This window comes from Silurus meridionalis, chromosome 10 (genome assembly GCF_014805685.1).
Source record: "Silurus meridionalis isolate SWU-2019-XX chromosome 10, ASM1480568v1, whole genome shotgun sequence".
Lineage (NCBI taxonomy): Eukaryota > Metazoa > Chordata > Actinopteri > Siluriformes > Siluridae > Silurus > Silurus meridionalis.
The window spans coordinates 19963355-19983552 of NC_060893.1; the positions used below are offsets into that span (position 1 = coordinate 19963355).

General features: G+C 40.1%; 2 protein-coding genes across 2 annotated transcripts; both read left to right on the plus strand.

The window, feature by feature from the left end:
- The first annotated feature begins 590 nt into the window (after window positions 1-590).
- On the plus strand, window positions 591-13297 carry ube2d2 (ubiquitin-conjugating enzyme E2D 2 (UBC4/5 homolog, yeast)). Its single transcript, XM_046860310.1, has 7 exons — window positions 591-953; window positions 5249-5312; window positions 6930-6961; window positions 7079-7156; window positions 7593-7698; window positions 9659-9752; window positions 12036-13297. The coding sequence occupies exons 1-7, from the start codon at window positions 930-932 to the stop codon at window positions 12079-12081; spliced, it is 444 nt and encodes a 147-aa protein (XP_046716266.1). The 5' UTR covers window positions 591-929; the 3' UTR covers window positions 12082-13297.
- Window positions 13298-15223: 1926 nt separating this feature from the next.
- Window positions 15224-18874, plus strand: zgc:110843 (uncharacterized protein LOC541492 homolog). The gene is made up of 3 exons (XM_046860311.1): window positions 15224-15356; window positions 16662-16834; window positions 18040-18874. The coding sequence occupies exons 1-3, from the start codon at window positions 15290-15292 to the stop codon at window positions 18127-18129; spliced, it is 330 nt and encodes a 109-aa protein (XP_046716267.1). The 5' UTR covers window positions 15224-15289; the 3' UTR covers window positions 18130-18874.
- Window positions 18875-20198: the final 1324 nt, after the last annotated feature.

A 20198-nucleotide genomic window follows, 5' to 3' on the forward strand; every position in this document is an offset into this window, starting at 1 on the left:
GAACTTCACCGGATGGAGAAATGAAACTCTCAACCAAGCAAGTGTTGCTATCAACTCATGCTCGTTTTATCCTGCCGTGGCGAGACTCTCGCGTTGTCTCGCGATAAAATCAAACCCTATATCCCTCCGCCTTGGCTCAACTTCTCATGTTGTTCGCGTGAAAATCCGGAAGTCGCGAGATCGCCGTGTACATGTTTGCTTGTGAATATTTTTCAAACACGAATTTAAACCACGGCACTAAAACAAACAAATTTCCATCATACACATAAAATACGTATCAATACACTAAACTTTCCCGTCAAAAAGGGCGACGACATGAACGCCATTTTGGCTCAAAACATAAAGATGGATGTACGAATATGCTATATAATGTATATAGAATGCCCGGCCATTTCGGATCTATGTTTGAGCTAGTTTCACGAATTTCCAAAGTAGCTGTTATCTAAGTATGGGCTGACTGTTAAATAGCGCTGACACTCCCTATACATGTGCACTACCTAGGGTGTATAATGGCGCTATAATACGGCCTAGATGGCGTCCTAGAGAACGAACAGGGCGCTATTTTGCGCTAGGCGGAAGCGGAGGCGTTCGCATTTAAACGGCTAATATGGGCGTGATTCGGTCGCGGAGGCCGCTGCAGGAGGAAGGAGCGCTGTAGGCACACTCTCTCTCAGTCAGTCACTCGGAGTGCTGCTGGAGGTCCTTTCAGTTTCGCCTTCGGAAAAAAACTATATACACCATCATCGACCGGTTTCCGTCATCTCCCTTCCCGTCTGGAAGCCTTCCACCCTTGCCTGGTGTTCCCACTCATCGCGCGGACTCAAAATCAAGAGTTGATCCGAGGAGAAATCCCCCGAGTGCGGCGTGGTTCGTTTTTTTCTTTTCCCCCGGACAGCAGCGGAAGCATCAGCAGCGGCATCGGCACAACAATGGCCCTGAAGAGAATTCACAAGGTAAGGAAGGAAGTCAGTGAGGCCTCCTCCTGCTTCGCACTTCGACTTTCCCCATAACCAGCCTGCTATCCATCCACACCGATTTCCATCACGGGGATTCATCCTGTTTTCCTGCTTCTCTTCTTCACCAACATCCCGATCTCCATGAACATATTCCGCGTCTTCTGGTAAACATTTCGGGGCGAAAAATATAAAAAAAAACCCCAATGCTAGTTCCGTGTGATGTGAACGCATCGTGTCCCGTAACGCCGCTAACACTCCTAAAACCTGATCGAACCCTCGGATTAATCGCGATTTAGTTAAATTTACATTCGAAACACGGTCAAATCGGATATTTATTATCCAATTAAAAAGTGATTAGATTAGCTAGCAAGGAAGGTGAACTAGCCGGCACGACTTTTTTGTGCTAATCTAAGATAGCTAGCTCGCTAAGCAGCAGGCCCGCGTCGGGGCTGCTTACGATTATAAAACGCGACGAATCAAAACTTCAATCTATATTGATATATATTTTCGACACTACACTAATATATAACGAATACATATAAATATGTATAGTTCTACGAAGTCTCGTTGCTAGGAAACGGCTAAGTCGGACGTGCTAGGTTTCTAAGCGGCTAGTTTTTTCTCTTGCTAATGAAATTGCTACATTTACAGGACGCGGTTTACACACGGAGGAGAAAAAAAAGGAAATGTTTCTCGACCGGTTGTACCACAGAGGGGTGTTTTCTAAGCTTTTAAAAATGAAATAAAAGGTGTATTGAAAGAAGAGTGTGGGATTAAGTTTTGGCACCCGTGCGGCTAGTTTGGTCATGCTAGCGTCCGAGTTGATGCAACGCGGTATGAAGGGAGGAATGAAGGTTGGTATGAAGGTTTAAGGTTTTACTCACATCCTAAATATTTAACCCGACACACCGTTTTTTCCTTCTTCCTTCAGCTCACGATTAAGCAAAGAATTCGGTTCTGTATGTCTTTATACGCCCTGAGTCTTTTTTTTTTTTTAATCGAACACTTGTTCCTTTCGGTTTCTGTGTGTGAGAAAAGGAAAAGATTTTATTCTCCATTCTTTCCTTTCGTTTTTTTGTGTGTCTTCACCTTGTCTGGTGTCCTGTCAGCCTGTGAAACACCACCTGTCCTTCACTACATGTGTTCAAGTTGGGTCATTTTTCCAATAGGTCACTGCAGGGTTACTGATCAAGCTGCCATCACTGCAATTGGGCCCTTGAGCGAGGCCCTTAACCCCCTTTTTCTTGCTCCAGGTATTGCTGTCTCATGGCTGAGCCTCCCAACGCTCCGATCTCAACCTCATAACATCCTGGGGTATGCTGGGAAAGTTCGCAGTGGGATCATTAAGCATCAAGAATTAAAAACGTATTAACCTAAAATTTTGCAGTCGCTGTTTTTTCTCTATTTCAGTAAACAGCACTGACTCGCCTTTACAGTGAGTTTCACCGTATGGGTAATGAAACATATATGCACAGTATTGGACCCTGTCCGAGTCTGTGGTGGTGTTAAACTGGTCCGTGGTGGAAGTGTGTATACGCTTTAGTGAATATGTGGCAAAAAAAGTCTTAAATTCGCTGTTCCAGGTCTTAATTTGACATGTCTTCATTTTCCGATGTCCGTGTAACGCTACCTCTAATGCTCATGGAAATGCTCCCGCAGCACTTTAGAAGGGTTTTTTGTCGTGGTGGTGTTCTTTCTTTCGCTAGTCTAAAATTCGCTGTATTCCGACTACAGATGAGACCAACATGCAGCAGCCATGTCATGATGTGTCAAATTCATCAGAACCTGCTTCCTGGCAGCGTGGACAAGCTTTAAATATGAACCAAATAACTTCGCTTGACTCCACCCCAGTGCTGATTTGCTTCACCAGTATAACAGACCATTCAAATATCAAGCAGTCACACTTGGAAGTTTTTACCCTGTCGATTTATTTGACAAAATCGGAAAGAAAAATCCTTTAGATTTCATAATTTTGTGGAGAGAATGTTTTCGGAGCAAAAACAATATTTTCTTCCATTGGCATTTGTGTTTAACTTGGAGAGGTAGCGAGGGAAAGTGTCACGGTCGAGCCAGAGAGCTGAGCTGAATCCTACACCTTTCTCCGATCCGTACAATCCACTGTCTTTGTTTCCTTCAGCACACGTTGGTGCTGCTAGACCAGAGGTGTTTTTTTCCTCTGTCTCCCTCCTTCCATTTCCTGTGTGTCTTCTGTTGGTCTGTGCACCGCCCCTCCTTATTTAGTTTTTTCTCCCTTACAATTTCGAGGTTTAACCTGTCAGTGTCGTCCATTGGTGTTCAGCTTTATTGATTCTCAGTTCCTGTATTAGGTGTATAACAGAAACACTATACTGATCAAAAAAAGCCTCCAGCTGCTGTTTTCACAATGTAGGCTAAATAGTTTTAAACCTTTTACACCTGGGAGCAACTTCAGCTGTAAAACCTCAATTCAGATACATTAGAGGACTTATACTTTTTCAACTAACTTTTATATTTATAAGGAATAACTTTTTCGGTTCCTGGTAATCAGTTAAAGTCTAATAACTTGGTGTCTGCTATGAACATGTGTGAAGTAGATTAGTTGCTACAAATTGTTCAACTGCTGCATTTTTTTCCCCCAGAGTTCTCTTCGGCCTGCACTCGTTACTTTGTTTTTTTGTTTGTTTTATTTTTTTTTTTTGTGCACAAAACTATTCAAAATCAAACAAGCAATTCAAGTTGTCATTTGACTTGCCTTCATACAAGAACTTGATAAATGTAGTAACTTTAGTGCTTGAGGGTTGTAAATGAGACGGGGCCCATTTTGAGAAGCGAACGTCACCGTGTAAAGTTCAGAACATCTGAATTGATCTTGATTAGTTTAGTGTTGACAATGATGATCCACAAACGTTGTGACCAACTAGTTTCTTTCACTTTACACACTTTGACTAGTCTGTAGGTGTCTGATTGATCACATTTATTTGTAGTAGACTTCAGTGAAGTCAAACGCCGTGTTGTTGCTTCACACCTTTATTGTAGAGCTGAGGAAGTTTTTCACACCTGCCTCTGCTTTGGTCTGTTTTGACACATAGGGTGGGCGAAGCAATACAAATGTCAAATCACTACACAGAGCGTTATTTTTCAAAACACTAACCGAAGGGAGAAAACTAATGAATAATCATTTAGAACATGTTTTACAAACTGGAGAATAAAAAAAATACGAGACTTGATTATGGGAAAGCTTTTGTTACGCCTTAAAGATGACATATAATGTCCATCCTACATCAAACTCAATCATGAGACTGATGCGCTACTTGTTGCCCAGTTCCTTATCATAATACTTAGATTTATAGAGTTGTTAAAGTTGAATGGCCTACAACTAAAAGGATATACCTTTTCAGTTGACATAATATTTTAAAGCTGACTCCTTAATTCTGTTAAAACAGCTGAAATATTTTATTGTACATGATCAGTATGTCTCGTCGCGATGCCCAGCCCTGATATGAACTCGTCACCCGTTCACACAGCAGCAGAATCCCACTCTAGAAAAACGGATCTCAGTCCTCAAACCAGAGAGCCCCAAATCAGTTTAGTGCAGAGAGTGGATCGTCAGAACCACACCCTATCAGGTGAAATGGACTACTTGCTGATCAGATGGTGGCCAGTTTCGTTTTCATCGCTCTTTATCTTTTACGTCATCGTTTAGAGCGCATGCGGGGACAGAGTAGGCTGTTGGTACTTGATACACACGTTTCATGTTAATCTGCAAAAAAGTGTGTATGGTCATAATGTTTATATTATTGCAGTACTGTTTTGTATTTTTACACTATGTGGTGTAACTGGTATTTTTTGATAACTGTGATTTAGTATTTCTTTTATGTTTCCTGCTTCTTGAATAAGATTACAAGAATGTGGTTACATATTAACCCTAATTGAATCTTTATGTATTTTTAGTTTTTGCCATATTTTCTTGTTGAATGTAGATTGTAACCAGCAGTCCAATCCTTTTATGGTAGTTTTCCATACATAACACCTTTTACCCAACTGTTACTTGCACACACCACCAGCAGTGGTGTGTGTGTGTGTGTGTGTGTGTGTGAGATGCACTCGCCATGTTCCCTGTTAAGGTCCATCGCAATCTTGCGAGAGCTTCCTGATTCTGATATTCTCCTTTCATTATACATAAACTATACCCAGCTTGCTGCTGTTACTGGGCTCTTGGGCAGAGCCCTTAACCCTCATTTGCCCAGTTGTATGAATGAATGAATTGTAAATCTCCAGGTGCCCTAAATTTATATTTTGTCTGTGTGTTTAAGGAGCTGCACGATTTGGGCCGTGATCCCCCAGCCCAGTGCTCAGCAGGACCAGTAGGGGATGACAGTAAGTAGCAGTCATATAAATGAATTGTCCTGGTATTAAATGTTTATTTAAAAAATAGTTTGTTCCTGGAATACCATTCTGTACTGAGACCTGCAGGTGCTAGTATGAGCTTTGAACAGGTTGCCGATCGATCGTCAATCCATTGACCCTTCTTTTCATAGCGTTTTTTTCTGATCTCATCTTTTCATCTGCGAGTGTAAGGTTTCATCGAGCTCTGCAAAAGAGTAACGTGTAATGTACAGCTTAAACATCCTGTGCACTCTAAATCTGACGTGCGTACACTCGGCATATGAGGTTAGAGAAGGTTTGCCTTTTCCAAGCATTGCGTTAGATATACACTTAAATCGGATTATTTTACAGCAAGTATTTGGGGGAAGGGGGTAATTGATTATGGCATGCAGCCTGTAAACTATGTAAAACGTGGCTTAAATCATGCCCTCACAAGTGTACTAATCGACTGAAAAAAACAATTCCCAGTTGAAAGGTTTTTGAATTTGCATCCAGTTTATTATTATTATTTGTTTTAAATAGGTGAATGTACATCCTAGTGGGTGGGGATGTGGGTGTTGGTTTAAAAAAATACTATTTTAAGCACACTGTATGGACAAAAGTATTGAGACACCTGACTTTTCCAGCCATATGACTGTTTAACTGTCAGCACAAAGTTGGAATCACATAATTTGTAGCTGATGTGGTGGCACTAAACTTTCCTTTTCCTTGAACTAGGAGACCCAAACCCGTACCAGCATTAAAAAAAAAAACCCTGTGCACAAAGACAGCTCCATGAACACATGCTTTACATGAGTTGAAGTGGAAGATCTTGAGTGATTTTGTTATAGGGCTCTGACCTCAACCCTTCTGAATATCTTTGGGATAAATGTGAATTCTGACTATTTTATAAAAGCCCAGTATCTGAATGAGCACAAATCTCCACAAGCACACTCCAAAATCTAGTGAAACATCTTCAAAGAAGAGTGCCTGGTATAACTTCAGATGGGAATCAAATGTGGAAAATAATTTTCTGAAAGCACATATGAAGGTTTAGGTGTCCACAAACTATTGTTCATATAGTTCGAGGCCAACCTACTTAACACTAAAGATCTAATCGTAACAAATTGTGTCCATTTAAAAAAAAAAAATGGAAGTCTGGTTCATGTTCGAAGAGCAAGAGGAGAAATCAGAAATGGGGTGCGTCGTCAAATACTGTGCCTTTTTCAAAAGCTGACAGTGAAAGTTGAAGGTTTTCTGAGGTCTGTGTTTATTAAAAATAAATAAAAATAGTAAGAAATAAGTAGGGCATGATGAACACTACGAGGAAAAATATATTGGGTGGTTAAATGCACGGTCGGGGTCAGCCATGAGGGGTAAAAAACACCTGTCATACCTGTTTGAGTCTCATCAAAGTTGTGGTGCAGCTGTTTTTATTGATCAGTTTGTATTGATCAATCGTCTGGAAAAATCATTTATTGGTGAGGATCTTGGTTGGAGAAAATCAACTCGGGACTTGGCCAATCCTTAAAAGCACCAATTTCTTTGTCAATTTTTTTTGACTGCCCCGATTTGTTTTTGAAAAACACCCAGGCTCACGTTTGCGTTCTTGTCATTTGTCTCTTGCAGTGTTTCATTGGCAGGCCACAATAATGGGACCAGTAAGTATTTTTTCGTTTCCCTCCTGTCTTCTGCATTACAGGATTCTTTTATTGCACAGCTCTGATTTATCACTTACTGTATACATGTTTCTATCTTCCCCTCGTCTCGTCCTTCAGAACGACAGTCCTTATCAGGGTGGTGTGTTCTTCTTGACCATTCACTTCCCCACAGATTACCCCTTCAAACCGCCAAAGGTCAGTATCTTTTCTTCTGAGAAGCTCCTGCTCTGCTTCATGCCTCAAGATGGTCTGCGTGATGTCTGTATGAGGAAATGAGTTCTCAGTAAAATATCCCCATTCAAATAAGCTGTTTTATAATAGTAACAAATGGATGCGGTGTTTGGTTTGACTCTGTTTCTGAGTGGAAAAACCTGCATCATACATGGCAGCTGTTTTAAAAAAAAAAAAAAAATCATTGTTAAATGTGTGTTTGACAGTAATGACAAGTTTTGAAAAGTAAATGTAAAGAATCTCAGTTGTATAGTGTTTTTTTTTTATTATTTTTTATTTTTTTTTAAATGGCATTTAACCCAATATAACTTTTCATTTGCACTAGTTGAATTCAGTGTTTGTTTATGGTAGATTATTTGATTTTAAATGATTGACTGATCGTGTTTCGTTCGCCTGCTAGGTTGCATTCACCACACGAATTTACCACCCAAATATCAACAGCAATGGCAGCATCTGTCTGGATATTCTACGGTCTCAGTGGTCTCCTGCACTCACCATCTCCAAAGGTACGTACACGTGCACACACACTGAATTACAACTGATGCTGATCTGATACTGGATTATAGTCCTATAAATTTTTTTTTTTTTTTTAAAAGCATCAATGTACAGTAAATGTTTTTAGTTTAATTTTATGTTGAATTTGTCGAGTTCCTATATATATATATATATATATATATATATATATATATATATATATATAATCACACACACCTCTCTCTCGCTCTCTTTGTATCTGTTTAACATCGTGAATTTCCTTCTGGGATGAATAAAATCATCTCTCTCTCATTGTGTCATTCTCTCGCACGCTCTCTCTCTCTCTCTCCCCCAAACCACAGCTTTTCATTTTACAGAGAAATCTAAACTCATCTGTGTCAAGTGTATCAACTCAGCAAAGCCTTTGAGACAAACCCTGTGACTCTTACAGAGCACTGACCCCTAAGACTCCATCCACACGTTACATAAGTCTCCTAACAAAATAGTCCACCATGTCAAAGTACCTTATTTTTTCTGTCTCGCTTGCTCGCTGTCTCTCTAAAGCCACAACACAGCATTTATTCATGGCGCATCTCCTGTACATCTAGTTAATGAGCCGTCACTATAGAAACAATGTGTCAGAACGAGTGCATGAATATCCAGCTCTCACTCGTGTTGCAGACAGAAATGCTGTCTGAGCCATACGTACGTCCCGACCAATCAGATTCAGCTGCGGTGTGGTATAAATTCAAAGTTGTTTAGATTTCGCCTATAAATTGGCCAAGTGGTTTGTTTGCTTTCGCTTTATCGTAAAAAGTAGATATTGAAGAATCCACAGCCAGACAAGTGTTGTAGGTTGCCATGGTGGCACACTGAATGCTCATCAGCCTGTAGTGGATGTATTGTCTTTTTAAATGCACTCTTGTAACTCCACTGCGTCCAATCAAATTAGTGGATTTCAGAAATTCTGGTATTGTCGTTTTATTCCAGACATTGCATATAGATATAATGGCTGTCACTCTAGTTTGCTTTGAGAACCATGGGTTTAAAACATGCTCTTTACAAGTGTAAATACTGAGTTCAAAACACCATCTTACTTTTCTTTAAAAACTACCCATCCTGATTGTCTAGAAATGTTGCTACATAAAACTGGAGTTTGTTGGTCTGGAATGTGTTATCATTTTGGAATGAGCATTGTTCACTTCTTCGTGCAGAACAGGGATCGGCATATGGGCCAAAGTTCATACCTGACACAAGGAAGTTTAAAAAACAACAAAAAAATGCAGGCCAATACTTACCTGAAAATGCCTTTTTTTTAAATAAATAAATAAATAAATAAATAAATATATATATATATATATATATATATATATATATATATATATATATATATATATATTACTCTAAAATAAAAGGCTCTTAATCCTGAACTGCTTATAATTTACTTGGGATGAAGATGTCTGCCAAAAGCCATGAATGTAATGTAGTTTTCTAAATAAAATAGAATAAAATCCTGACCTCCATTGATTCCTTTGATACAATTAGTTATAAATGTTTATGCCCTTAAATATCCTTTTGTCCTTGGTATGATTTTAGTCATAAACTTTTAAATAGTTACAAAGAAGCATTTTACAGTAGATGAACACTCACTAATGATAAACTCAATGATTTACACACACACACACACACACACACACACACACACACACACACACACACACTCCCCAAGACCAGTGTGCACCAGTTTAAAGCAAGCGTTTGCCTTGGGAATAAAGATGATATGCTGTAAAGATAGTCACATGGGCTTTTGGAACGAGTTGAACTTGAGACTCGAGGCCGGTAAATAAAAGTTGAAGTAACTTTTGAAGTAACCGGAGCACAAGGCCTTGTAAAAAGGAGGATTTATGCAAATTCACTGCTGCTTTTGTTTTTGTTCAACATCCTGTTGTCTGATGTTTCATTTCCTGCTTTTTTTTTTTTTTTTCTCCACAGTCCTGTTGTCTATCTGCTCTCTGCTGTGCGACCCCAATCCGGACGACCCCTTAGTACCCGAGATCGCCCGCATCTACAAGACCGACAGGGAAAAGTACGTTTCTCAGTTCACTACTTTTATAACTGATGCTCATTTCACTGATAGGAAGGTCGGTGGTCCGATTTGAACATATGGTTGTTTGCAAAGTCTACCCGTAACACGTTTTGTCTTCGTCGTCTTCTTGAATTGAGTGTTGGAGAAATTAAATCTGCTTGATATGGATGTTTTCGAGATTCAAAGTTAATGTTCTGTTTTAGCCTGTTGTCGTTTTTAGCCTGCTGTATATTACATTTTATTTTTTTAGTTTGTCTCGTCCACCTACTGGTCCTTGGGCGAGCATTAGGCCGTGGCCACACTTTTTATTCTATCAACATACACTGATCAGGCATAACATTAACCACTAAAGTAAATCTCTTCATGGCACCTGTTAGTGGGTGGGATATACAGTATTAGGCATCAAGTGAACGTTTTGTCCTCAAAGTTAATGTTCGACGCAGGAAAAATGGGAAGCGATTTTGACGTCAGCCAAATTGACGTTTCGACGACTGGGTCAGCGCATCTCCAAAACTGCAGCCGTTGTGTTGTTCCTGTTCTGCAGTGTTCAGTATCTTTCATGTGGTCCAAGGAAGAAATAGTTGTGAACTGGCGACAGGGTCGTGCCTATTGATGCACGTGGGGAGCGCAGTCTGGTCCGTGTGGTCCGATTTAACAGATGAGCTCAAACTGCTGAATTTCATGCTGTTAATGCTCAAATGGTCAGGACTGTTTTAGCAGCAAAAGGGGGGACCAACACAATATTAGGCAGGTGGTCATAATGTTATTTCTGTTCGGTGTATAAAAAGCAATGAAAAATTTGCCCCGGTAAGATGATGTCATATCCGGTCGCCACCCAAAGTGTGACTACAGCGTTAATATAAACCTGCGATTTTGATTAAAAGGAAATGAGGTCGTACCTCAATCAGAGGGAAGAATTTGGCAGTGATTAATATTTATTAGCTTAAAATCAATGCATACATGCTTTAAAGTGGGAATTTCCATCAGAATCCATGGTCTTTTTTTTTTTTTTTTTAAGCACCAGCACATCTGGTATGGAAGCGGCGTCCTTGTCGCTATAATTTACAGGGGTTCCTGCAGGACTTTGTACACTGTGAGCGATGTTCCGGTTATTGCACATAATCCATCACAGTCACACTCCTTGTGAGGACCGGCCTCTCTGTGCAATAAACAGTGATTTTGTACTTAAATTGATAAATAGGCTTGTTTGTGGCAGTTATTAGGGCGAGGGCCGAGAAACACTGCGTTCTAACCCCGGACCATTATACATCGCTATTTAGAGATCATTAAGTCGACATGTCAGACATCCAATAGCGTGCTCGACTTGCAAAAATATATATCTTCTATGTAGAGAGCAGGTTTCAAATGGGATAATTACTTTTCCTGATCTTGGTGGAATTAAATTGTATATGAGGTCAAACACGTGCAAAGATGGAACTGATATGAATCAGTGTGTGTCCAGGCAAAAGCCTCAATTCTCCTTCCTTTGATTTAAAATGTGTAGTCGATGCAGGAACTTGCTGAAGTTTTCAGTGTTTGTTAATTGGAAGGTGTTTTTAAAAAAAAAAAAAAAAAAAAAAAAAAAAATGTATACAGTAATCCCTTGCTTTACCACAGTTTAAATCTCGCACCCCCGATTTTTCAAAAATATTATAAAATGAAAAATGTTAATACAGTACAGAAAGTCAAGAATGTGGTGACGTATCTTTAACTCCGCCTCTTTTTTGACGTCATGACACTTCAAACAATAAACAAGCAGAGAAACTACGCATAGGCTACTACAGAACTGTACATGTACTCACTATAAATACAACTTACACAATTCATCTTGCAATATTTCTGCAAATGTTTACTGTGTTTAAAGCGTGTGAGAGGATGATTTACAATGTAAACAATAGACAATTTGAGGGTGGCTTCCATTTAACACGGTTTTTCGTTTATCGCAGGGGGTTTTGAAAACGTAACCACTACGATAAACGGGGAGTGTGTGTGTGTGTGTGTGTGTGTGTGTGTGTGTGTGTGTGTGTGTGTGTGTGTGTGTGTGTGTGTGTGTGTGTGTGTGTGTGTGGCAAAAGGTATTTTATTTATATATAATAGATATCTTTCACCTTTTTTTCACCATAAGAAAAGAGGAAATGGCTGCCACATGAAGTGTGGCGTTGTTCAAAACAAACAGCTGAAGCGTTTGAAGCGGTCGAGGCATTCATGGGGAAATAAATTTGTGTTCCTGTTTGTGTGTTGATTATTAATGGCTGCTTGTGTTTTTTGCTCTGTCTTTTTCAGGTACAACAGAATAGCTCGGGAATGGACACAAAAGTATGCAATGTAGTTTTGGAGTTCTATTCACGGCGGGATACGAGGAAAAAAAAAATTTACACCTCTCCGTCTTAAGGTTAGGGGAGATCTGAAAGTTTAAGAGATAAAAAAATAATAAGAAAAAAAAAGATTAAGAAAAAAACACAAAAAAAAAAAACAGATCTTGTTGGTTTTCCATTGGAGTGCTTTCTCTAAGCCACACTTCCCCTCACCAGAGCACCTGCCCCATGCCCTATTCCCTTCCTTTTACCCCAGTCCCCCAACTCAACCCATACACCCCAACCTCCCCTCATAGCCATGGTGTACATACTTTCAGACTTTGAGTCCAGTTCCAGCTCATTTGTTCTCAACTATCCTACCATCATGATCATCTTGAACACCCCCCACCTGCTTTAACGTCTCCGTTGCTGTGGTGACTTGCCTGCTGCTTAGGGTCAGCCAGATTGTTTATTATTTTATTTTTTTTCGCAGATGAACATGTCCACGGCTCGGGGAAAAAAAAAAGCGTTCCTTGTTATTAAAACACTGGGGAGGGAGGGCTTTTTTTTTTGTGATACAGTAGAGATATATTTTTTCCCTCACCCCCATTTTTTTCCCCCATTTCCTGGGTTTCAAACTGTATTGGATCAGGAAAAAAGGGTTTTCTTTCTTTTGTGTGTTTTCCATTCGGCAGAGGAGGGAGGGGTGTTTGCAGGCTATCTTTTTGTATAAAATCTATAAGGAGTTCTTTTAGAATCATAGCAGGTTATTAACTGAACAATGTTCGATCACTCTGGTCCTCTCTTGTGAATCATTCTAAAGGACTTGAATACTATGAATATATATATATATTTTTTGTTTCCTTTTCCATTCGCCATAACCAAGACTGTCTCTACTCCTTCCCTTAGCCACGAGCAACTTCACATACATTCACACCTTTTTGGAGGATTTTGGTCCGGTTATTTAAAAACTAGATAAGCATGTGTTTAGGGTATTATTTTTTTTTTTTTCCCCTCCCCCCCTACCCCATTCCCTTGTAACTCTTAGTTCCATTTTTAGATGCATTATTTCTCCTCTTGCTCTTGATGAAATTAGATGCTAACATGGCTGAGACAGACTTGATTGGGTCCCTGGGTAAGAGGACACAAACTCCTCACAGACAAACTTCTGTATATTTAATTTCCTGACAGGCTCTTTGAGCTTTGTGTGTTGATTAAAAACTGTGTAATAAAATGATTACTAAAGTCTGATCACGAGTGGTGGTGTGTTTTTGTTTTTTCCATTGAAAAGGGATTCGGTCACAAACATTAGTACTTTTCCTCACAATGCAGAGCTAGGATAGAAGTCGGATGCCAATCTTATTTAAAATGTGCTTTCAATTATAAAATATATATACAATATACAAATATGGAGTTTGGAGCAGTTTTTGGAGATTCTGTTCTTGGTGTTTTTTTAGTGTTGAGAGACTGCAATTCGATTTTATTTGTTTAAAGCTTTTTACAATAGACATTGTCCCAACACGGAAATAATTCTGAATGGAAATGTCTTTAAATGAGACATTTGTGGTGAAGGTAGCAAGGGGGTGGGCTGAACTGGTCTGCGGAAGAAACCTTGTCAGGACCCAGACGGAAGTGGAACACATCATCTGAGTGACACCGAATGTCTATTCATTAAAGTTCTAGTTTCCTCTGTTCTGGAGGCTTAAACTCCAGTTTCTAAAACTCGTTCCAGTCTCTACAGAAAAATCCTCATACATGTTTACAATAAGTTGTTTCTGGAATGCTGGTGCAGCGAGAACCATAGGAGCAGTTTTGGTATGTTTGGAGTCTACCACATTGGGACATGCTCCTGTAAAAGCATTTTTAAGTGTTTGGAGAAAAACACCGGTGTTAGGGTTAGGGTTTTAAGTGTTAAATCGTTCCATAGGACCGGTTGGTGGTTCTTATCGATTGTATTGCAGTTATAAACTTTACAGAAATCTAGGTATAGATATAAAATCACCTCTAATGAACACACAAGCTGGTGAAGTGGTAGCTCAGTGGTTAAGGTTCTTGGTTACTAATTAGAAGTTCGGAAGAAGCTTCCACCCTTGGGTCATTGAGGGAGGCTCCAGACGCACTGTATCATGCTGACCTCAACCTTCTAACATCGCTGGGATTTGCAAAGACAGAATGTCACTGCGCTGTAATGTACATGCGACGTTAAAGAAGCACCTTTACAAGATGATTGTTTTGAGGGCGAAACTCTTGTGATGCGAGGGTTGACGTTCTGAGAGGAACCAGACTGAAAAGGAAATCTATCCTCCTCTGGGTGATTATCTATTTATTATTAATTTTATATAAAATTGCTGTTTTAGACAAAATCTATATTTTTGTTGGACAATTGATTTGCTCTTACACGCATCTTGTGTACTGGTTTATGCGTTATGTCATGTCCTAGTTAGTTTTGTGTAGATCTGTGTCGTGTCTACACACACACTGACCAGGCATAAACTTTATGACCACAGGGAAGTGAATAACTAAATATCTCTTCATCATGGCACTTGTTAGTGGGTGGGATATACAGTATTAAGCATGAGAACATTTTGACCTCAAAGTTGACGTGTTAAAAGCAGGAAGAATGGGCAAGCGTAAGAAGCGAGTTTGACAAGATACAAATTGTGATGTCTAGACACCTGGGTCAGAGCATCTCCAAAACTGCTGCTTTTGTGGGCTGTTCCCAGTCTGCAGTGATCCAAGGAAGGAACAGTGGTAAACCAGTGACTGGGTCAGTGGCGGTCATGGTTGACTGATGCTCGTGGAGAGCGAGGGCTGGTTCGTGTGGTCCAGGAAACTGCTGAAGTAGTTACTGCTGTTTCTGATAGAAAGGCGTAAGAATACGTGAATCGCAGTTTGTTGCGCATGCGCAAAGGGCAGTTCATATTCCGCAGGTGGTCATAATGTAAAGTTCATAAGTAAATCTGATTCACAGCCAGGACTCTATCAGATCTGCTGATTGGAGAAATCTAACCTTTTAGCACTGATTAGAAATGTGACATGTCAATCGTCCTTGACTAGTGACTGAAGCGCTAAGCCCCGCCCCTTCCCCGCCGTTCAAAAGCCCCACGGTGACCTGATTGGCTCACCAAAACACATCAACGCCAGTGACGTCTGCGTGACGTCACTGGCGTTGATGTGTTTGGTCTGTTCGGCGGTGAGGTCGCTTTGTTTCCGGAAGTAGGAGTGAAAATCAGTGAACGCAAAATGTCGCTTCACACAGCGTCCGGATTGACCAAGCCGGGGTTCACCTCGGGATTGCGGCTCGTTAAAGGTGAGTTTCCGCCGGTTTATAGAGCGTTTTACATAAACAGGTAATTGACAGGATGTTTCTTATGCAGCCATAATATTTTAGGTATCAGATAATGTATTTATGCAATAACACGCTTATGTCTGTCATCACTTCTCTGACATCTCAGGACGTCTTTTATAACTTTTTATTGCCTTACTGTATTCATGCACACGTATTTTCACAAATCTTTGCCCACCTGAACACCTGTACATTCATGCAAGCAACCAGTCACGTGACTATAAGTTTGTCCCTAATAAACAAGCCAGTGGTGACAGTGACCAGGACACAAGGACAGTGACAACTCCCTGTGATGGTACGAGGAAGAACCTTGAGAGGAACCAGACTCAAAAGAACACCCATCCTCATCTGATTGCTATTGAATGTCCATTCATTATAGTTACACCATTAGTGAGGTGTTCTGTCACTTTACTGCAGAACTGTTCATGCAAATTGTAGTCTTAAATCATTGTAGATTTCTTTGATTATTGTCCATATCCATCCTCAAAGTTCTTATGTTGCTTAGGAACTTCATGGGTTTTTAGGCCGTTCATGTGGATCCTTCCTCAACTGCACACAGTGGTATACTTTTGAAGAGAACTCCATCCAGATGTAGAGTTTCAGGATGGATCAGGCAGATGTGAGAAGAAGAAAGAGACTCACTGGTACCTCAGGAGTATGTTTAACTCGACAGATACAAAAAGCGAAGTTCATGCAGGTACAGGTCAAAAACTACAACATGGCAGATGTCCTGGGATACAACAATCCAACCACATGAACAGCATAGAGATCTATGAAGATGGATTTGAATTCTACTTGTTTGTTGAATGTCTTTATTGAAAAAAGAAGTACACTATAATTCCCCTCAACAGAGTTTAAGGCTGATACTATCCCACTTTTGCAACCAAGTGAACCAGTGTTGATTTATTTATTGTTAAACTTCAATGCACTTTTGAATCAAAACTGTGCTCTGATTTTTTCTTTTGTTCTTTTTAAAATATTTTTAAAAGCATTTTAAAGCAGTTATCTAATTTTTTGAAATCTGTGAACTGTACAGATGATATTTATTGTTATTGATATCCTCAACATATGTATGTGTGTGAGATCTTCCTGCTCTTACCCCATATTTTCATGTCAATGTGATTTTATATATATATATATATATATATATATATATATATATATATATATATATATATATACAAATATATTTGGCTTCTTGCATGAATATGAGAGGCCTGCCAGGGTGTATATTTGCAGATCACCTGACCATTGCGTTTCCTGTTGCAGTGGCCGCGGCTTTAGAGAGATACCTGCTCACCAGGTACTTCAGCAGCCAGACTGACTCTAAAGGGAAGGTAAACCTGGAGATCAACAAGGACAGCGCCAAGGTGGTGCACAGCTTCAACATCGAGGACATTGGCAAGATGTCCGCCTACTGCCGATGCTGGAGGTCCAAGAAGGTGTGTGTGTGTGTGTGTGTGTGTGTGTGTGTGTGTGTCTGGGTATTACAGTATGATGGTGTGATGTTGATCATAAATATGAGCGTCATATAGAACTCCTTTTAATCCACTCATCATTAACTGCAAGACACATTAATAAAAATCTGCTCTTGCGTGAAAACATCTACTACCAGATTCCTCTGACTCTGCCCATTCACAAAACAAATTTTTATCAGAAACAGCATGAACGTCTTCAGCAGTTTGAGCTACATTAGCTCGTCTGTTGGATCGGACCACACGGTCCAGCCTTCGCTCCCCACGTGCATTAATGATCTTTGGCCGCTTACGACCCTGTCACCGGGTTCACCACTGTTCCTTCCTTGGACCACTGGAGATAGATTCTGACCACTTCAGACCAGGAACATCCCACAAGAGCTAGACGTCACTACTTAGGCTTTCCTAGACGTCACTACTTAGGCTTTCCCATTTTTTCTGCTTCTAACACGTCATTTTTGAGGACAAAATGTTCTCATGCTGCCTAATACTGTATTCCCACCCACTAACAGGTCCCATGATGAAGAGATATTCAGTGTTATTCTGTTCACAATATGTTTGCTCCCTAACAAATATTAAAATCGTGACTAAAAATGGTTCCATATTAAATCAAATTAGACGACAGCTTGTTTGGCAATAATTCAGAAGACTTCATGCTTCCATACTCTGACTTTTTTTGCTTTCTTTCTTTTTTTAAATATTTATTTATTTGTTTGTTTATTTATATATTTTAAACCGCAGACAGATGTTCTTCATGTTGGTGGTTGGAGTGTTTCTTTTTTCCTCCCATTGCATTTACATTGACAGTGTTTTGTAGATGCTCTTATCCAGAGCGACTTACACTTATCTCATTTTATACAAGTAAACCGGGCTAAGGGCCTCGCTAAAGGGCCCGGCATCGGCAGCTTGGTGGTGCTGGGATTTAAACTGGTAACCTTCCAATTATAAGTACAACATCTTAACCACTGCTCTCCCACTTCATTTGCGTTGCCGTTTGGGTTGTTACAGCGTCGTGTTAAATATCCTGAATATGAATTAAAATGCGTTCGCATCTACACGCTTTATTTATTTCATTACCAAACGTGTGAATATTCTGTAATATTCCTTCAATGTGCCAAATGTACCATCAGCGAGCTGGTTTTGTAACGGCGCCTTTTGTGATTTCTTGACAGTTTCCTTACTGCGACGGCGCTCACACCAAACACAACATGGAGACGGGAGATAACGTGGGTCCTCTGATCATCAAGAGGAGAGACGCCTGAACAGCTGATAGTCACCCTGTTGCTGCTGTGCTCGATTAACAGAGAAACAGGTTTTGTGTGTGTGTGTGTGTGTGTGTGTGTGTGTGTGTGTGTGTGTGTGTGTGTGTGTGTACACGATTATGTTGGTAACATCATTACTGTATGGGATAAGTAAAAGACTTCATAGTGCAATCCATTTTTAAAAAATCCATTTTTAAAAATTTTTAAAAGACTTCATAGTGCAATCCAATTTTATCACCATTCACACTAAGGCTGTGTGTCACAGTGCAGTTTTACACAAACATCAGGCAGTCGAGACATCGCTTCCTGACAAACCACAAGCCCTTGCCAGGTATACAGACTGCATTTCCTGTTGGTGGCTCTCACATCGGGTCTGCACTCTCCTATAATGTGTATGAACGTTCTTTTGTTGTGCTTCAGCAGTAACAAACGATTAGTATGAACTTTTCCATACTACGTGTTTGTTCACACAAAAGGGTGATGTGGTAACACACACGTGTGTTAAGATCATGAACAAGGATATAGACATTTTCTTCCATGGAATACTGTATTTGGGTTTCCTCTGAGTTTTTTCTGGATTTCATTTCATAAAACCATGCATGCTGGATTGATTCAAATAAATCCCCTCACGACACAATGGACCCAGGATTCAACTCAGACTTTTGGAACACTTGAAGGAACCGTAATGGATCGTTACTGTACTGTGTCGTGTGTGAAGGTGGAATTAAACTACATCTGGAAAATCTTTTGGATTGATTTTCGATTTTCTTTTCTAGGAATCACAAAAACACTACGGGAGCAGAGCAGGGGTTGGGAAGTGAAGTTGAGCCATAGTGGAGTTCATTATTTCATTATTTGTGCAAGATTCTGACTCCAATATAAGCAATATGCCTAAACCAATGATATTGAATATATTATTTAGCGCTTCACTATACGAGGTTTTATCAAGGAGTTTCCAGACTGGCTCTGTTTTTAAGAGAGTACTTTTATTTATCTATGTTTACACACGATCACCTTCAAAACAATCCCCTTGCAAGGCAATGCAGCGCTCCCAGAGTTCCTGACGCTTCTAGAATGTGTCCTTCAAGCACCTTCTGCGATTCGCACTGGATCTCCGCAATGGTGTCACAACAGCGAACTTTGAGCTGAATCTTCATCTTCAGGAAGAGGGAGAGGTCTGCATGAGCTGAATCTGGCGAGTAAGGTGGGTGCGGAGGTGAGATCATGTTGTTTTCCGGGGAGAAACTCGCATGTGGGAGGTGCGCACAGTGATCAGAACAGCAAACATGGTAACGAGCGTAGTCAGAATAGCAACCATTTTACAGCTACACAGGATGTACACAGAAATATTGTCTTTTGGCACACTGAATTATGAAGGTCGGCGCGCCCTGTGACTGCACGTGCAGCCTTGTGCTGCCATCTGTTGGCGTGTTACAAAATTAGACTTGTACCTTTTTGATACCACCTCATATGTATAGCACTTTTAATAATACCATTTGGTAGATGCCCTCATCCAGAACGACTTACATTTATCTCATTTATATCACTGAGCAGAAGAGGATTAAGGGTCTCGCTCAAGGGTCCCACAGTGGCAGCTTGGTGCTCAGATGTCCCACATCCTAACCACTGAGCTCCCACTTTATATTTGTAAAATAAATTACTCATAATTATATAGGTAGCACGTACACCATAGAAGTCGCTAAAATAAAGGACGGGGTCGTTGATATCATCCTGTGATTTAACTTACGTCCCAAAGTACTGTCCAACCCTGATTTCAACACCTTCTGACCAATCAGAATGCAGAAATCAACCCCTTGTGATCTACAGAATTTTATCAAATAGCTTAAAGCAGGGGAATTTATGTAGCATTCGCAGAAAAGATTGGTGTTTTTAATATTTTTTTTTTTGCATGTGTTCAATATGCAGAAATTCATTTATCGTCCACCAGATGGCGCCATAACTTTATCGCAAAACGTGTTTTTGTCATTTTATTGAACACGCGCACACACAGACACAGACGAATGCACTTGTTTTACAAAGTACTATTTCAAACATCATTGTCTTAAATC